At 44.1% G+C, this 19,121-nt stretch overlaps 1 protein-coding gene across 5 annotated transcripts in view; it reads left to right on the top strand.

Annotated features, from left to right (window-relative positions):
- Nucleotides 1-19,121, top strand: part of THRB (thyroid hormone receptor beta) — a 394,175-nt gene that overhangs the window by 307,723 nt on the left and 67,331 nt on the right. For 3 of the 5 annotated variants that reach the window (XM_029213969.1, XM_029213970.1, XM_029213968.1), the window contains one exon: nt 11,618-11,878. The exons of 1 other annotated variant lie outside the window; for it this stretch is intronic. In XM_029213969.1, the coding sequence (XP_029069802.1) occupies nt 11,618-11,878 (261 nt within the window). Of the gene's footprint in view, nt 1-9,237; nt 9,514-11,617; nt 11,879-19,121 lie in introns of those variants that run through there. One more of the 5 variants, XM_029213971.1, reaches the window with a different exon arrangement.

Genomic DNA, 19,121 nt, shown 5'->3' with positions numbered 1-19,121 from the left:
AAAAGTTAGAAAAGATTCACATTCTTTCCTACTTGTGGAAGGTGTATTTCAAGTTTGGGAACATAAAATGGGGCCGAGCTTACAGGCGACCTATGTTTTTTTTCAAAACTGTGGGTTCAGACTGGCAACAAGAATAAACACTAAGACCTGAACTTTCGCACAGGAGAAATCTAATCCTGGTGACAAACATCTGTTCCCTTTACTGTGCATTTGTGGCTCTTTAATATGAATGTTCCTGCAACAGCTGTAGCCTTTTTAATATCCTAAATGGAATCTCTGTGGCCATTAGAGTAATTACCTCCAAGTTTGAGTCATCCGACCTGAGGATTCTCTGATTAAATTCGGTATGAATTATGGAAAACCAATGACCATTCCCAAGGGAGGATTCCATTGTGTTCACTGGAAAGTCCTTTCCCAGTCTTTGGGGCCTGTGGTCGGTGTTCCAGCCTTCAGCTTGTTCCCGTGTGGGTAAATACTGCCACGTTTTCATGGGGTGAAACTCCAAGTGGAGTTTCCCCCGTGGTCTTTGAACACAGGTTGTTTTGTTGCTTGGTTTTTAACTTTGTTTCAAGCTAAACTTTAAAAGAGATGAATGTGCATCCCATTTAAAGGTTCTAAACACACACACTTGTAAAAATGTTTAATGGTTTTAACTTACCAAGAGATGATCATTGTAGTTTCTAGTTTCAGAATACTTATTTGAGAGTTCTATGGCTATGTTGATTGTTTTTCATGGAGATAGTGATTGCCTAGTGGAATAGGCAGGAAAACTGGAGAAGTGAGACCAGCCAGATAAGGAAAAGATTTGTTTCTGTCTTAGCAGTTCCCAGATCTCACTCACTTAATGGACTGAGGATCACTGCCAGGGAAACAAGAGAAAACCGCTGTGATAGCAAACTTAAATTCGCCTGCATGCAAGGGCAGAGGAGGCCAGGCTCAACAAAAGGGCAAATTAATAGGCAAGTGCTCAGGAAAAGAAAACCAAAACCACACAGCAATGGAAAGCAGCCTATCTGAACAAAGAGGCTAATTTTGCAAGACTTTGCCTACAAGACGATATTTCTGAGGACGCGTTTCAGGTAAACAGACAAAGGCGGAACAAGGGCCTCAGCAATCTTGTTTATAAAATTTCAGGAGTGAAGCAGCTGACGAGTAAGCCCTGAGCACATTACCCCCACCTCAGTACTTCATTCATTCATTCATTCATTCATTCTGTACGTACATCAATGCAGTGTTAATAAAAGCTTTTCTCTCCAAATTTTCAAATAAAATGTCATTCTTTGTTTCTCAAACCCCAGCGCCCAGTTTCTTTAGAGACCTCTGCTCCAGATCTTGAAATAGCCACAGACACATAGCACTTGGAAAGGGGAAGAAATAAAGGAAGAGAAGTTTGGGGAAAAGTGTGTAGGGGCCATAGGAAAGGACACTTAGCTGAGACACAGGAAAACAGAACAAGCACAGAGGGGAGAAGGATGCTCCCACTGGGCTGTGGAGGAGAGGGATGGAGATGGGGAGAGCCACCCATTCAGTTCAGTTTCAGTCCAGGCAAAGAGCATTCAGTGGACCAGACCCCAGTGCTGTGTGCTGGGCAAGCAGCTAAACAAGCCATGGTCCCAGCTGTTAAGGAACTCACAAATGTAACAGGGAACTAATAATTATTGTGCATTGTAACCCATCCTAAACAGAAACACAGGAGTCAGTTAACTCACCTCCACCCTTATTTCCTCATTGGTTTAAATGACAGACACAATACCTATTTCTTGATATTGCTATGCATATAAATGAGATGATGTATGAAAAACACTTAGGAGGCTACCTGGCACACAGTAGGTGCTCAGTGAACAGTAATTTGTATTTATGGAGCCCAGTCTAATAACCTGGCGTATAGTAAGTGCTCAGTACATTTTATCAGTGTAGCCAAACTCAGATCTAGCTGCTCCCAGCTCGAAAATCAGTACTCAAGAGGCAAGGGTTGGTAGAAACAGAAAATGTTGCTTTTAATCACAAAGCCAGCAATCTGGGGAGAAGGTGGACTGGTGTCCCAAAACCAACTCCAAAGATACTACTTGGCCATGAAAGTTTTTAAAGGGAAAAGGGGAAGTAATCTCAGTTAATCATTGAGGTAGGAGGTCAGACTTGTAGGCTCCCACTGCCAAGTTCAGGCTTGTCATCTCGTGATCTTTCTTTAGATGCTGTTCATTCTTGAGGTGACTGAAGGGGAAGCTGGGGAAGAGATCTGGTGGTCTGTTAATTACTTATTCTTCAGTTCTACTTCTTTGATCTAAAGAAAGAACCAACAGGTGAAGCAACGTATTGTGTGATCCAAAGATTTGAAAAGTGTGCTTGGGCCAGGATGAGTAGAGCATGGGGCGCCTGGTTTAAGGTTGGTGACAGTATAAAGGTGACAAGACAAAAGGGACCTCCTGCAGAGAGCTCCTTCCCGCAAAGTGCTCTTTCCTGCCCAAGGCTGCTTACATCAGCATTATTACTATTATTATGCATGTAAAATACCTTGTACACAATAATATACATGGTTTCCTTCCTTCCTTATTCTCCCTAGCCACAAGTCCTTTAGAAGCCAGGGGCCTGGAAGGCCCTATCCTCAGCTGTGACCCATTCCCTCGTGTGCCTTACAATGGTCAGAGCATTTCATTCCATTTTGCAGGTTTAAATTGTAGAGAATATCAAGGTAGTCTCTGGTCCCAACCTCCAGGGCTAGCCAAGTCTTTATATTGGGAATACGAATATATATCAGTGAGATCTCAGAAACAGTACACGATTGCATGTTTTTAGAACAAGCAACGAATGTGTTTCAAAAGGAGAGGAACTCACCACAGGCTGGCATAGTAAGAGGGTCTGTGTGGACAGTGTCCACCCTGCCCTGGGAGGTTCCTAGTGTCTGTGTAATCCCGCCCACCGGGAACAGTGGCTTTGATCTCCATAATCATTAGTAGGAAAATAGGAAGGGAGCCCTGCCAGCACTTGCATTTCTGCTCAAAGCTAGGCCTCGTACATATGTTGCTTCTTGTCACCTTCACACCCACCCTGTGAGGTATTTTCACCCCAGGTTACTCAGCAAAGTTGTGTCACCTTCCCTGACAATTCTTGAAAGTAGTAATCCTTTAAAAGTAGTCAACAATTTGATTTTTGTCTAATTCAGAGAACTCTCCATTTCTTGCCCAAATATTCCAAATTTACAAGTCTCGTGACTTCCTCTGGGGAAGCACCACCCGCCAAGGCCTTCATAAATGGAAGTAAATGGTGCCCAAGGCCGTACAGCTTCAGGTCACTCTTGAAGATTCCCAGGCCAGGTAAAGAACGCCACCCTGGGCAGATCCAAAGGCACCAGGAGACAAGCCCGCAGCCCATCCTCTGGTGGCCGGCCCACCCCATCCCAGATGCTACTAGACCAGGGGTGCTATGCCAGGTCAGGGGGCCTGAGAGGACGGCCCTGAGACTCACCAGCCACACAGTGGCACGTCTGTAGAGCTTGGCCACGCACATGGCCTGGGAAGCAAACAGTGGGCTACACCTGTGGCTTGGGCAGAGCATTCATGGGGTACAAACGCCAAAGTAAAAGCAGCGAGATCACCCAGCCTGGCAGTGGGAGGAACAGAGTCACCCGGCTGCCCTTTCTGTCTTCTCTGAGCACAGAGCACCCCGCAGCCTGTGCCCCAGCATCTGTCACTGGCGGGGCCACCTTCGCTGCTCACGCGAGCGGTCTGGCTGACTTGTCTCGCACGGAACACATTACTGTTCTGTGGGTAGAAATTCCTGGATAGATAAGAGTCTGTGTGTGCTCTGTTCGGCTTCAGGGGTTTTCTGACCTGCCTAGATTACATTCAGTTATTTCCAAATAACATTTATTGAGGTCCTGTCATGTTAAGACACTGTGCTTAGAGCTGTGGGATTTGAGAGATGGATAAATTGACTAGGGTCCCGTAAAGGAGGAAAAATGTGGGGATGCCACTGACACACAAGGAGGCCGTGATAAGTTCTTGCCCTTGCAGGGGAGGCAGGACAAACAGGACAGATATTCCAGAGAGAGGTCCAGTTTTCTCAAAGTCACACAGCTAATAAGTGGCAGAGCCAGAATCTGAACCTTGACTAGCTGAGCCCATAGTCTTATCCACTATCCTGTCCTGCCTCTAAAAAAGCAGAAGAGCTTTCATTTTCACCTGCAGTTTGGGGACGATAATACTGTTGGTGATAGAAAATCGCACTGAATTGGTTTTAATAGTAATGAATCCACCTTGTGACTAACCAGTGGCTTCTGGATAAGAAAATAGGCAGAGTCTGTGCTTAGGTAGCAATTTTCTCTTTGCAATTATCCGATTATTAGGGAACAAGAAATATTAATTGTTATTCATTGACATTGTGCTAGGCAATGTAAGTGTAACCACAAAAGAAAAAGAGAAAATTATACATGTATATAAATGGTTATATCACGAGGTACAAAGTAGCATGCAGAGGAAGGGAGATACTTTTTGGAACTATGGAAGTTTGAGGGTGGATGGATTGGTTCAAGAAAAGCTTAAACAATGAGCCAGGTCTTGAAAGGTGAATAGGGATCAAACCTGTGTCCTCACTATTAGGTTGCTTGACCCACCAAGCTAAGCAAGCCGGGTATGAGATAGTCGGGAGCCTGAATGGAAATGCCTACTTCGCCAAAATGTCTCTCCCACCTGCCTTGCACGGTCATCAGACATCCAGCTTTAGGCATTCATTCCTGGGCTACGGTCCTACACTCTTCAAGCATCCTCTTTAAATCACAACTTCTGCTGAGAGGGGTGACTCATCCCAGGTTCCAAGCCATTAAGCTAGTGGTGTGAAGTCATTTGTCAGACTTCTTTCTTCCGGAGATGTTCTTTGAGAATCACGTTTAGAAAAGACTTGAGCTTGGAGGATGGGGCAAAGGAAAGAGATCATTTGAGTGTATGAGTAAAGAGCGAACATTTACCGTTTACAGTGTGCCGTGCACTGTTCCGAGACCTTTTTATGTACGAACTTATTTAATCATCACAGCAATAGAATGTTCCCACGTTGCAGGTGAGGAAACTAAAGTACAGAGAAGAGAATTGACTTGCCTGAGGTCACTAAGAGATCTTTGAGTAGGGGATTCTCCCACAGTGGTGACTGAGCACCCAGAGGACTGCATGAGAATAGCAAGGACTTGGGAGGAGGGAGAGACGATCAAAAGGGGGTCAAAAGGAAGTGGGAGTTCATCAAAAACAACCTCACCTACACACGCGTTCTGTTGAGGACCAGATGGTGATGGTAGCGGTGTTGATGATGGTCATGGTGTTGAGAGTAAAGGTAAGGTACCTGTATCCACTGAACATAGAATATCTTATTAGGAAAAGTAACACATTGTTTTATTAATAGTATTTTTTCCCTTTGGATAGAAAGAGATACATATGGTCATGTACACAATATAGATTAGGGGGTTACAGCACTGTGTACACCTGAAGAGCACTTAATTACTAAATACATCCACATACATCATTTCATTTGAGCCTTAGAAAAATCCCAGGAGCAATATTATATTGCCCTTTTGCAAATGGAAAATCTGAGACTTAGGGACAGGAAGTGATCTTCAAAGATTAGACCCACCAACCACTCCACCGAAGGGTTGGGACGCCGATCTTCCAGCCCCCTCCCTGCCTCCCTCCACCAAGGTTTTTCATTTTCAGTTACCTTCCTGGAGAAATGCAACCCTGAGAGGTTCTGCATCAGGGGAAATCTAACCTTCTTGTAAAAGGGGGAGGCAGTTGTATCCTCGTGGTTTTCTTGGTACCACAGGGGGTGGTTGTATAAGGGTCGGGAAGGGGGCAGTCCAGGCATAGGGAAGAGCTTCTGCAAAGACCCTGTGGTGGGAATGAGCTTCCCAGGTTTGAAGCCCACATGTCCAGAGGACAGAGAACAGGGGGCAGAGCCACGGGAGTGGGGGCTCAATCAAGCAGTAGAACACTGTGTACTTCCGGGATGTTCATGGAGATGAATCAAAGTGTCTAGCTCTGTACCTGGCCCATAGTAAATGCTCAGCCAAATACGAGTCTCCTGTTCTACGTGACTCCACAAAAAAAGTCAGTTGATGTGTCTGAGAATCCCACAAGGCTGAACTTAACGGGTTGGAGTCAAAAATTTAAGCGGAAATCAGAGACATCATACTTAGTGGCCTGATGCTCTACGATGATAATTCTACACACTCACTGGGTTGGCAAAGCGTATTATATATACATCCGCTGAACACAGGATATGGTTCGGGGGTCTCAGTGCCTCATACTGATGGCCTTTTAATGCAAACTCCACAATCGTAATTGGTGCCATGAGACCCCAGCGTACTCAGCGGACCCTTCCTGAGCGCTTTGTCATAATTCCATTTCCTTTGCCTTAGCACTTTTCTAAGGTGTAAGCTTGCTTTCATGTCCTGAAACACTTGCATATTTTCATACAATTCTCCTTTTTTGATGGACAGGTTTACTTTCCGTTATCTTTAACGAAATTTCCAGAGATAGGACGTAGGCAGTTCTGTTCATAGGATTTATGTTTGTTTCTTTTTGCAAAAGAACCCTTTAGGTCAATGCTGGGTCATTCGAGCCACTAGAATTATGGTCATCTAACACAGATGCAATCATTCAAATCTAGACGCCCTCGAGACACACAGGTCAATGTGTGTCTAGTTATTTTAGTAGCAGTTCACATGCCCCTATCTAGTTCTTTCCTTTGATTCTACTTATTTATTAATTTGCGTCATAACTGACAAATTAATTGTCGATGTCTAGACTATGAAATATTAAAAGCCATCTGTTAACTGGGATCCATTAAAGAATTCATTCTTCATGCGAATAATAAGATATGGTCATTTCCAGAATCTCCCTTTTAAAAAAAAAAGGTATTTCTACTACTGTGCACATTTGTGTCCCAGATATTCCTCAGAACAACAGGCTTTTTGACTGAGTATTTACTCACATCCATACCTGCAATCTACAAGATAACTCCAGTTAACATCTGACTTTTAATGCTTCAAGCAGTAGATCCCAAAACAATTGATGAATGTTTTAATTATAATGCGAATTTAGTCCAGGGCGTGTAAAACCTTCCAGTCTGAGAAGGAAACTGCACCCTTATCCGATATCTGCCAATAATTTGTTTTCTTACCTTAGATTTTCTTAACCCTGTGGATCTCAAACTCTACTGGGTATCAGAACCATCTGTAGAACTTGGTAAATATACAAATGCCCAGGCCCCATCCTATTTCAATAAGCCTGGTCTCCTGCCATCTTTTTTTTTTTTTCTTTTTTGCAGTACGTGGGCCTCTCACTGTTGTGGCCTCTCCCGTTGCGGAGCACAGGCTCCGGACGCGCAGGCTCAGCGGCCATGGCTCACGGGCCCAGCCGCTCCGCGGCATGTGGGATCTTCCCGGACCGGGGCACGAACCCGTGTCCCCTGCATCGGCAGGCGGACTCTCAACCACTGCGCCACCAGGGAAGCCCTCCTGCCATCTTTAATAGCAGTGAACTTTGAGATTCACGGATGTAGTCTTACAAGATTTTAATCCTTCTAAAAAGAAATATCTCATTGGTTTGAGGTTTGGGGGGAACCAAAGGATACAGAAATAGCAGGAAATCCCTGAAAACCATCATTGCCAAGCAAACATGGAAATAACACAGTTCAAAATGTATGTAAGTTTTTTTCACATTGAAACTCTACAAACATTTGGTATAATAAAACCTTGTTAGCTTGATACTGTAAGAAATTAAACCCTAGCAATCTTACTGGCGAGGTACAAATTGGTCTCCAGCTGCCTTTTCTGATAGATTTTGATGAGACTGAAGGAGAGCCACATACCTACCAGGAGGGAATGAGCTTTGTCACACCAAAGAGAAGAGGAGGTTTTTGCAAATTCACATCTCACCTAGGTTTTAAATTTTTTGCCATTTTCTGAAATTCTTTAGGGGGTATGAAGTTGCATTCAGCATATCCATTATCAAGCTAAGGAGATTCTGTTATAGAGGGTTTTTTTCCCTTTTTCTTTCTTCCTTCCTTTTTTTTTTTTCCTCTTTTTCTTCTTTTAAATCTGAAGGAAAACGTTCAGGGCTTCTAAACACTAAAGAGAAAATTTTGGCTTAGGCCAGTGTTCAGTCTAGTGCCAAACTTACAGTGGAATTCAAATGCATCTAGTAAGGAATTTATTCAGAGTGGCTATCCTAATAACCTTTCACTTTGCTCTATTCAACTGTCTTAAAATTTCCTGTTTCAAACAGCTATGTTACTTGATTAAAACAATGTTAAAACTTTTTGTCTCTGCTTTAATATTAAATAACCTAAATTTTTGTTTATAAAATTGGAGCATTGAAATCTCAACCAATCCATGAATAAATAAATAAACAACACAGTTCACAGCATCTTCGGCAGGCAGAATTGAAGGAGCCTGGAATCGTGTCTCATCCCTCCTTGGGAATGGAATAGGAATCATATATGCCCTTCTCTTCTTGGGAGAATAATCAAGAATCCTCCTGAAGTAAATCCCTCAAGTCTTCCCGTGACCCAACCAGGGCTTCTTAGGCCCAGATGTGCCGTCAGTGCCCCAACAATAAACCTGCCCGTTAAGCAACAGAATATCATTATCATGAATGTAATTACAGACAGTAATTACGAGCTCGTAAACGCCTCTCACGAATGGAGCCCTTTTCCCAAACCACCTCGGACTCTTTTCTTAGGAAAATGGAAGGCAATCCTATCCCTTGCCTCCCCGCAAAAATAACCTCACTTGCTTAGAAGAAATTCCTGCTCTTGCTGGCCCAGGGGACGTGCTGAGCAAACTTTAATGGGCTGTGCTTTAGGGAGGAATGTCCCCTTGGGTGGGGTCCCTTCCATCATCTCTCATCCACGCATGTTGACTAGCTCCCTTCACTAGGGAGCAGTGACTACCCAGTTTGGCTGTATTTCTTAATTTCTGTGCAGGTAGGGGAATTAATACCACATTTCAAGAATTTCTGCAGAAAAATCAAATGTTGGAGGTGCTACAAAAAACTGTGATAACTTTAACATTACTTGAAGTGGAGCATTAGGGACTTCCCTGGTGGCGCAGTGGTTAAGAATCCGCCTGCCAATTCAGGAAGCCCTGGTCTGGGAAGATCCCACATGCCGCGGAGCAACTAAGCCCGTGCGCCACAACTACTGAGCCTGCGCTCTAGAGCCCGTGAGCCACAACTACTGAGCCTGTGCTCTAGAGCCCGCGTGCCACAACTACTGAAGCCCATGCACCTAGAGCCCGTGCTCCGCAACAAGGGAAGTCACCGCAATGAGAAGCCCACGCACCGCAACAAAGATTAGCCCCCATCACAACTCGCCATCACAACTAGAGAAAGCCTGCACGCAGCAACGAAGACCCAACACAACCAAAAATAAATTTAAAAAAATAAAAATAAAATGGAGCATTACATGGTGCAATTTCCCAAGGAATTAGAGTCCGTGACAATTGAGTAGACATCATAGAAACATGCATGGGTGAGAAGGCTTTTCACTTCTGTAAAAACGAAATGAAACTCTTTTTGCAAAGTTAACCCTTGCATTCAGTGGCTTTATGTTTAGCTCGTGAAAAACTTTTTTTTTTTTTTTGGCCACACCGCGTGGCATGTGGAATCTTAGTTCCCACACCTGGAATCGAACCCTTGCCCCCTGCAGTGGAAGCACGTAGTCTTAACCACTGGACTGCCAGGGAAGTCCTAGCTCATGAAAACCTCAAACCCTCTTGGATACTAGGTCCTTGAAAGGATTCCACACAGATACGTTTCATCTGAAATGCCATACAATCTCCCAAGATCCTAAGCTATTTTTTCTTTTCATGGGAAGTGAGGCTAAGTGCCTGTAATTGCAACAGGAGCTGGCACGCTGGAGTCCAGACCTTTTGGATTTACCATGCATTGAATAACGCCCTAGAAACTGAGGAGAAAGAACGCAGGTCTAGTTCACTCCCCTCCCACGATGCCAGCACAGCCCTTTGCATAGAGTGAATTTTCAGGGCTCTTCTCTGAATAAGAGCAAATATTACATCCCAAAGAGTTGTACGATTTTGTTTAAAGGGGATCATTGGTTACTGGCCAAGTTAGGGTATTTCATGCTGCAGTATTTCCATTGACTGTGACAGAGAAATCACGTGTCGATTATTGCTGTCTTGCGGTAGTTGTTCACAGTCTTCTCCTGTACTAGAAATGAAGTGGATGGGTATCGGGGTTTCCACACAGTAACCCCAAGACCAGGAAAGGTAAATGCAACTTCCAAAAGGGGCTGAGAACAGATGACACCTTTAGAGAAACCACCCCTAACCAACATTTCTGAAGGCATCTAGTAGCTTTACAGAGGGGGCTTGTGAAAAGCGAAAGCGTGTTTAACCCTTGCATTAAGTAATTTAAAATTCATTTTAAGTGTCTGAACAGCAGCTTTAAATTCCCAGTACTATGCACAGACCAGGATGGACTTGTCTCTCTGATATGGATATTCACGGTCCTTTGGCCCTTTCAGCATAAAAGAAATTCACTTATCGATTAGTCTTTCCATCACTGTCTATAATCACTTTAAAAGTAGAACTCTATATTTTTTTCTCATTTTGACAGACAGTATAGCCTACAAATTTCTGGAAATATGGGTGACCAGATGGATTATGTTTTTTAATGTGACTGCATCTACAAATTATATATATTAGGATACTCCTTTTTATTCTCTACTTTATAGCCGTATTCAGTAAAATATTCAAGGAGGTAAAATTTGCCACCAGGGAAGGTTAGTGTGAGAACGTTTTCATTATATTGTTCTATTGTTTCCCATTCTCTAGAGGGCAGACCTTTAAGTCCCTGTAAATCTAATAGAGAAAACAACATCGTATACATAAACCATAACTCTCTGTATCTCAATGCAAGAGACATGTGGCTTTTCATTCTATCATTAGGGCTCTTAATTTACCCCACAAATAAAGCACGATCTGCTCGGTTCATCTGATCTCCTCGCCTGTTTGGGACAACATTGAAACCATCGACACAGTTTCTCTTGGAAGAGGCAGCCCTTTGTGTCAGGCTGTCGGGAGTGGAAGGTGACAGGGAGAACAGAGTTGTCACTCTCACGTAGCCACGTGGCACGTCCCTCTTAAGCAACAGGGTGCCCCTCAGGTCAGCCTGTGATAACACCCAAGTCAAATAAGGCCAAATCCTGGACATTTTATGTCCTGAGGCTCTGAAAAGTGTCCACGGCCAGCCCTGACCCTCGAGACCTCAAATGGTCATCTAAGCAGTGACATAAATTGGTGTCCACTTGCTCCTGGGCCATCGCTGTCGGGAGCAGGGCTGGCGAAAGGGCAGTCTTCCCATGGAGGAGCTGACATCTTTGTAGGCAGTAAAATCGGGGGAATGTGTTGATTACTCCGACAGGCAATCCAGCGCCGGTGGCTCCATGCCCGAGGCTGACACCCTCTGCATCTTATGACCACTGTCAAGGGGAGGGGTGTGCGAACGCTGTCAGCCCCAAAGAACCGAGAAAGCACTTGCCTTCCAAACCTCTCCATCTCAGCCCCGTCCTGACAATGCCAAAGCTCGTCATCTCGTGTTTTTCAACCCTCCAGAAAATGGCCTTCCAGCCTGGGACAAGCCGAAGCCTTGTCCCCACGGCAAGCAGGAGTGGAAGCTTGTGGGAATGTCTGAAGCCTGCCTGCACAGGAAGAGCCCCCCAGAGAGGCGCAGCGCATTGAAGAATGAACAGTCGCCCCGGCATCTCATCCAGGCCACCTGGACCAGCTCCATATTCCATCTGGACCACGACGATGTGAACGATCAGAGCGTCCCTAACGCCCAGACCTTCCAAACGGAAGAGAAGAAATGTAAAGGTAACCAGATTTTTATTAGACCCCAGTTGCCACAAGGAAAAGAATTTTCTCTTAAGTGTGTGCTCTGTTTCCACTGAGTCCACGTATGGTGTCCATGTGTTTTCCCCAGCTGCTCTCTTCCAAAGTTTCTTTATCCCCATATCTTCTGGGAAGCATAAAATAAGTGGGTTCCAAAGGAAAGCAGTTAATTTCAGTTTCATGTTGGGGCACTTGGGGAGAAGACATTTTTCTTTCTCTAATTAGCAGGAGGGTTGTTAGTTTTGGCTTCACTTCTGTTTTCGAAGCTAAGTAGAAACAGACATTGATATCGTTACATAACTACTTGCTTTGAAGCGTGTGTGTGTGTGTGTGTGTGTACATGACTTTTCCCAATTGTGCCAGTAGCTAATGGGATCTCAAAGTCTACCTTTAACCTAAATAGACAATTCATGTTCAAGAGAGAGGTTTGAAGTTGTTTTCTTTTACTCGTTAAGTCCTGTGTCATCATCCTGAAAGGCGAGATTATGGTGTTAGGGGGTTGTCACCTCATAAAAAGATGTTAAACTGGCCTAAGTTTCTGATTGCATTAGATTTAACTGGTCTTTACCTCAGGTCGCCTCCACCCTGACAGATGTCTTTGTGTTGATCGCTTTATGGTCTTAGGGCTTCGCAAAATCTTTGCTTCTTAAATCAATTTGTGTCTTTAAATGTCCAAGTTCATGTGACCTCCCACTCTTTTTCAATTCAGCATTTTTAAAAATAAGGTCTTTTTCCATTTTCTTTAAGGACTTTGACTCATGATCAAGTTATTTTTTTATGGAAGTGTAGTTGATTTACAATGTTGTGTTAGCATGATAAAGTTTTAAATGGTGTATCTGAAAATCTGCCAATCACATACCAAGATATATTAATGAAAGTTTGTAAAGACTCTTATATATGAGCCATGAAGGACTTTTGCAAAGTGTTCTAACTTGAACATAAAACATGATCATATTCATCCCTCTCAAAAAACTGCTGGTCCTTTAACTTTTCTGAAAACACTTCAGAAGCTCCTTGGAACCACCAGTTGACCTGTGAAGTTGGGTGTGTGGATTGTTTCAGATGAAAATAGGATTATCTAGACAAATAATAAAATAGTGGTATGAGCTCTGATTTCAATACAGTCAAAACCATACATGTTCTCTTGGGGAAGATTTGTGTTTGAACTGTCTCTCATCTTTGTTATTTAGGAGATTTGAGAAATTGAAAGGGGTATTTAGAAAAACAGCAAGATAAGTTTTTCCCAAAAAGTCAGGATATAAAACAGGTGTCTCTGTGTGTATGTACACACTTGTTTGAAATGCAATTGAGAGTTAGTCTTAGAACTTGTAACCAGGTTGTATCTTCAGATTTTAGGAGCTGGCGTCAACACCGCATCAGTCCTTGGTTCACAGTGAAATGCCTTGGTTTACAGGAAACTGCAGTGTCCTCATGATCTAAGGACCTCACAAACTAAATGTGACTTATTCCTAATTGGTACCCATATTCATTCGTTCATTCATTCATGGGTCCATCTCCATCATTTGTGAGAAATCTTAGCCTTGGATGTGTAGAGTTTACGACGCTGTCCAGTTTCCAGTTTGTTGGTAAACCTTAAGAGCAGAAGGAAAGAGTTTCTGTTTGGATCCAAGACCCTAAGTGTTGTAAATACAGTGATTAAGATCACAGATTTTTGAGTCTGCCATATTTGGGCTAGAATCTCAGCCTTTCTACTTTCTGTCCTTGAGCAAACCTATGTGATTGTTGATAGAATTGAAGATAATGGATTTAAGCGCTTTAGCACAATATCTCCCATAGTGCTCTCTAAGCAGCAGCTTCATTCTTGCTGTGACCGTTATGATCAGCTCTGCATCATTAAATCACATAAATTCCTTGGGCTGCGCTGAGTGCCCGGTGAGGGATGAAGAAGGAGACCAGGACAGGTGGGTGTGGGGTGCAGCGTGACATCGCAGGGGGTTTAGATTTGATCATCCATTTCGCATCCATTCAGCTCTCTTTTGCTGCAAGGTGGAGAATTGTTGACTAGGAAAATATACTTAAATTAGTAAATGAAAGGCCTTCCTCCAGATTTTAGTTTTAAAAGGAACGCAACTAAGGTAAACGCTCCCGTAGTTTCCACAGCAACAGCCAGGGTTCACACTGGCATGGACGTGAAGCAATGCCTTGGTTCAGCGTGAAGATGCTGAGGAAGCCTACTGTCATGGCCAAAACTGTAAACTGAATTTCACTCGTTCCCAATGGACACCGGTATTTGATGAGGTGGTGGTGAGGCCAGGGAAACAACTGGAGTGGTTGCCTTTCTTTTCCGAGTTGGGTCCTCTCCATCTACTCGGCTGGCCAGCCACCTCCTCACAGGATCTGTGAGAAGAGCTCTATTTTGACATCCATCCAGGCTGGGCATTGAGTTCCTGGCTCTCTCTGTCTAGCCTGCAAGCGTGCCTGGTATCTCTTTCCTGGGCTACCATTCCATGCCTGCGTCCCATCTGTGTTTATTAAGTGCCTACTATGTACAGGAGATTGTCCTTCATATCCTTGAAGAAATAGCAGCAGGGCCAAAAATCCATCCAAGTACCCCCATTTCAAGGACTCCAAATGGAATTGATGAGAACCAAATGACCCTTAAAGATACAGAAAGAATCTGCAGTGAAGGAGCCATAAGAACACATGGGCTGTTTGAAGTTTTGCAAAAGCCCATCTCCCAAATCAGTCATCTAGCCAGTCTAGACCAATGCGCCTCTGAGTGTGTATGTGTGTGTTTTAATTAATTTTTATTGGAGTATAGTTGCTTTACAATGTTGTGTTAGCTTCCACCGTACAGCAAAATGGTTTGTGGTTGGGTACCCTTCTGCAAACTATTACTTCCTACCCGGTTCTACTGATGCAAGTACAGAAACCGAGAAGAAGCTTTAGAAACAGTCCTAGCCAATTAGCATCGCCACTGGCGTTCAAAGGCATGATCAGTGGATCCATCTCACTGAACAGGGTAGAGTCTGGTTGGATATTGTCAGACTCGCTTGGTCGGTCACACAGGGCTCTGTATAAAAATCTTGTGCAGCAGAACCAAGGGTTGGGCCATCGTGGACGGAATATTTTGTAAATTATTCGAGATTTACTGATTTATGCTTTGCAGTATTCTTTTTCTTTTCTTTTTTTAAATTTAATTTTGCCTGTGTTGGGTCTTTGTTGCTGCGCGCAGGCTTTCTCTAGCTGTGGCGAGCGGGGCCTTGTTGTGGAGCACGGGCTCTAGGTATGTGAGCTTCAGTAGTTGTGGCACGTGGGCTCAGTAGTTGTGGCTCGCGGGCTCAGTAGTTGCAGCTCGTGGGCTCTAGAGCGCAGGCTCAGTAGCTGTGGCGAACGGACTTAGTTGCTCCGCGGCATGTGGGATCTTCCCGGACCAGGGCTCCAACCCATGTCCCCTGCATTGGCAGCCGGATTCTTAACCACTGCACCCCCAAGGAAGTCCCTTTGTAGTATTCTTAATGTTTTTCTCTAGGCTTATTTTTGGTAGGTACTGAATGCCTTCTTTTTCATTTTGATCTGAATACTGCTTTTATTTTAATCTGCATGTACGTGTGCTCCTATGTGCTACAACCATTGTAAGGAAATTAATTGGTAACACATTTAAATGAAATGAGAGCCCTGGAGCCCTGACATTCTGCTGCATATCCCACAATTCAAATCTGCTCTAGTGCCAGAGGCTATTTCCAGCCAGAAGCAAGTGACCCTGTTCCCCTCCCCCAGCCACGCTGCTCGCCTTAGAGTGTTTGTCACAATGTGAGCTAATTGCTCAACGGTGAGGACCACACCCTACTCCCCGCCCACCTCCTCCCTTCCCAGAGTCTGAGATGATGCTCCCAGCTCTCCAACCAGTGGCACTAGCAGCGCCTGGACCTCTTAGAAATGCAGAATCTCGGGCCCCAGACTACTGAGCTGGAAGCTCTGGAAAGGGGCCCGGGAATTTGTATTTTAACCAGCCCCCTGAGCAATTCTTAAGACTTGAGCATCAGGAAGTGCCTGAGAATATGGACAAGCTCTTAGTACCAGTAAAGGAAAGTGTCTGCCACCTAGTGGACACTCGGGGAATGTGCATTTTAATTCCTTTCCTTGAGCGCACCTTGGGGAGCCACCTGAGTCTCTCCATTCTTGATGGGTCCTCCCTTTAGGCCTGGCTTCTCTTAATTGCCAGCTGGGTGTTCTGCTCAATCACTCTGCCCAGTAACATCCCTCTGGGACTTGAACCCTTCTGAGAGTCCCACTCTGTTTGGCTGGAGCCCAGCTCTTCCTCCAAGTTCTTACAAGGCTTCTCCCCTCAGCCCTCTCATACCCTCCCGAGCTTCTCTCTGGGAACCACAGGTCCCACCAGCCCCACAAGGATGGGTCCTGGACAGATGCACGCACGGATCTTGTCAGCCCTGCTGAACCCAGACAGTCAGACCTCCAGCCTGGATGTTTGCCCTTGATGTCAATCAGGGACTTTCCTGAAACACTGGAACCTGGTGGAAGAAACAAGGCAGGGGATGACCCATTTCCAGGGTTGCATCAGAGAAAAAGATAGCAATCTGGTGAGCTCACTGAATTTTCTCTGTAGGTCCGTTCTGTGTTTAGTATCAAGAGAATTGAATCTCAGATACCCAGAAAGGCAAGAAAACATAGTCAAAATAATTTTACTAGGAAGTTACTTTCTCTCACTGTAAAAGCCCCCCATGTACGAAAAGTAAAATTTTCCCAAAAGTTCAACAAAAATGACTTTTAGAGATCGTGTGTAATTCCATCCTCCAAGGATATTAAAATCTTTATTATAGTTCAGTCTGTTTTTCTGTGCATATCTATGTCTTACAAACTTGGAATCATACTAGGCATATCATTTTTAACCAGCTGTTAAGGCTTAACATTATATCATGAACATGTTCCCTTGTCATTAAATATTCTCCTGAATCCTGACTTTTATTGGCTATAGATTATCCTTGCTTATAGATATAATTTGTTAAACCAGTCCCCAAGATGTAGACAAGTTAAAGCACTTTTTAAAGCAATTTCTTTTGTCCGCAAAGGGGCAGACTATGAACACAAGCTCTTCAGAAGGAGGAAAAAAGTGAACCAAATCAATGATGACCATTTTAAATGATGTATAATCCTCACTTACCAAAATAACAGAGTGTTCTAAAAATGAGAGACGTGAAGTCAAGTTATGGTGTGCATTATAATCCTTCAAGTTAGTCACATTTTCAAACACATGATGGCTCTCTTTGTCCTTAAGTAAAATACAAGGACATCTTCAGGTAAATGAGTGTTTTAGAAGGTCGGGGATTAAAAAGCTTTATCCCTCCCACCAGTAGACCATCTGCTCCATCCACTTCCACTCTCCTCTCTGTCCCTTCTCCCCATCCATCAGGAAGCGTGGTTCCAGCTGAGAGCACTAGTGTGATTCACACACCTCGAGGGCATCGGGGAGCCTCAGTCATCAACATGGGAGTAGGTGCTCTCTACCGGCTTCTGGCACGTGCCAGAGAGCTCTGAGATGTGATACTTCAAAGGCAGGGAAGCGCACCCATCAGTAGCCCGGGGCCGACAGAAAGAGAAGGGCTAGAAAAGAAAGCCCAGACCACTTCACCTGTGGAGAATCCACTCACCAACGTTGTGAGGATGACAAAACAACTCCTGGGACCTCTTGGTGTTTTCTGAAGTGTAATAAGGTATATAATGCAGAGTAAAACTCACATGATTGTATAAGGATTTCTTATTGATTGCCTAGACTTTTTGCAAGGGGACCTATATCACTCACCCTTTGAGATCATCAAAACACATTATAATGTGAAAAACAAAGAAAAGGAAAGAAAGAAAAGTCATCAGCTCGACTGGAGGGGAGGGAAACTGGGAACAGCCATGTCAAAGGAAGACAAACCTCTGAAATTCAAAGCTCTGTTCCACCCACCTGCAGTTTTCACTGAGATGCAGCGTGGAGAGGTGGGAGAGCATGGGCTTTTCGAGGCCAATTTTGCAGCGTCTGTTACAGGAAAGCCTGGAGCCCTCTTTCTCCAGGTTTTGTTACCCTTTTGGACCTTGAAATGCATTGACAAACTAGATAAACGTAAATGAGGAAAAGCAGAACAAACCATCACATACACAGCTAGAGGAGAGGCATAAACAACCGAGAAAAGAATCGATAGCAACAACCAAGGTGTTTTTCAGACTCTTTAAAAAGTTGAAAAAATTAAACAAGAAACCAAGAAAAGTATGAAGGAGCTGAAATGAAATTTGCACCAGGCAGCCTGGCTCAGACATCAGAGCTCTTTACCATTCATACTTTTATAGCACAAAAGGGCGAGAGAATTCCAGGAACCCTAAGGAAGAAATCTAAAGCCTTGGAGAAGATGCTGGTCTACACGAGGCGAACATGTGGGCCAGTTAGACCTGCCAGGACAGAGCAGTGGGGCTCAGCACATACCTAGTTTTACAGTCGAAGGTCAAATTCTCGCACAGCCACTTACCAGCCGTTTAACCTTGGGCAAGTCACTTAGCCTGCCTGAGGCTGTTTCCTCATCTGTAAAATGGGGTCTCGCCTCTCTCGTCGAATTGTGGAAAGAAAGAAGCTTAGGTGATTTCACAGAACACCGTGAGTGCTCAATAATTAAGAGTTACTTTCTCATCATGAAGCTTAGAAACATTATGAGAAGCAGATAGGATATTAGGGATATAGAACGCCCACGTGAGAATAACCACAAGTTGATGCTAACAGGATTGAAGTTTTTAAAGCCAGGAATATAATGGAAGCAGGGGGAAGAGACACAACAGCCGAATCCTGTGATAATCCCAACAGGTAGTTTTCAGACGAAATCTGGGACAACGTGGGAGGTTAACTTACTGACCTTGCATTGAAGTTGAAAAGATACTATTGGGAGAGTCAGCCATACAAAATTATCAGAGGTGATGGAATTCAAAGTCCTTCCCTTCTTCCACGGGTTGCCCTGAGTGCCTGTAATTCCATCATGGCCCTTTCTCTGTGGTCTTTCAAAATGCAAACCTCCTGGCTGGATATCTAATCAAGTCACTAGTATCTCCAAGTGGAGAATTGAGTCCGATTCCTTTCCTCCTCAACAGGATCCAATAAAGGCAATAGAAGGAGTGGGAAAGGGAGGAGGCCATGAGAGGGCTGAGGATCACAGGGAAACGGGTGAGAGAGAGAAAATAAAGAGCAGGTCTCCCATGCAGCACTGTACAGGTTGTC

The sequence above is a fragment of the Monodon monoceros genome, unplaced genomic scaffold (assembly GCF_005190385.1).
Source record: "Monodon monoceros isolate NGI ecotype Baffin Bay Population unplaced genomic scaffold, NGI_Narwhal_1 Super_Scaffold_11, whole genome shotgun sequence".
Lineage (NCBI taxonomy): Eukaryota > Metazoa > Chordata > Mammalia > Artiodactyla > Monodontidae > Monodon > Monodon monoceros.
The sequence above is the reverse complement of the archived record's forward strand: the minus strand, read 5'-3'. Positions and strand labels throughout refer to the sequence as shown.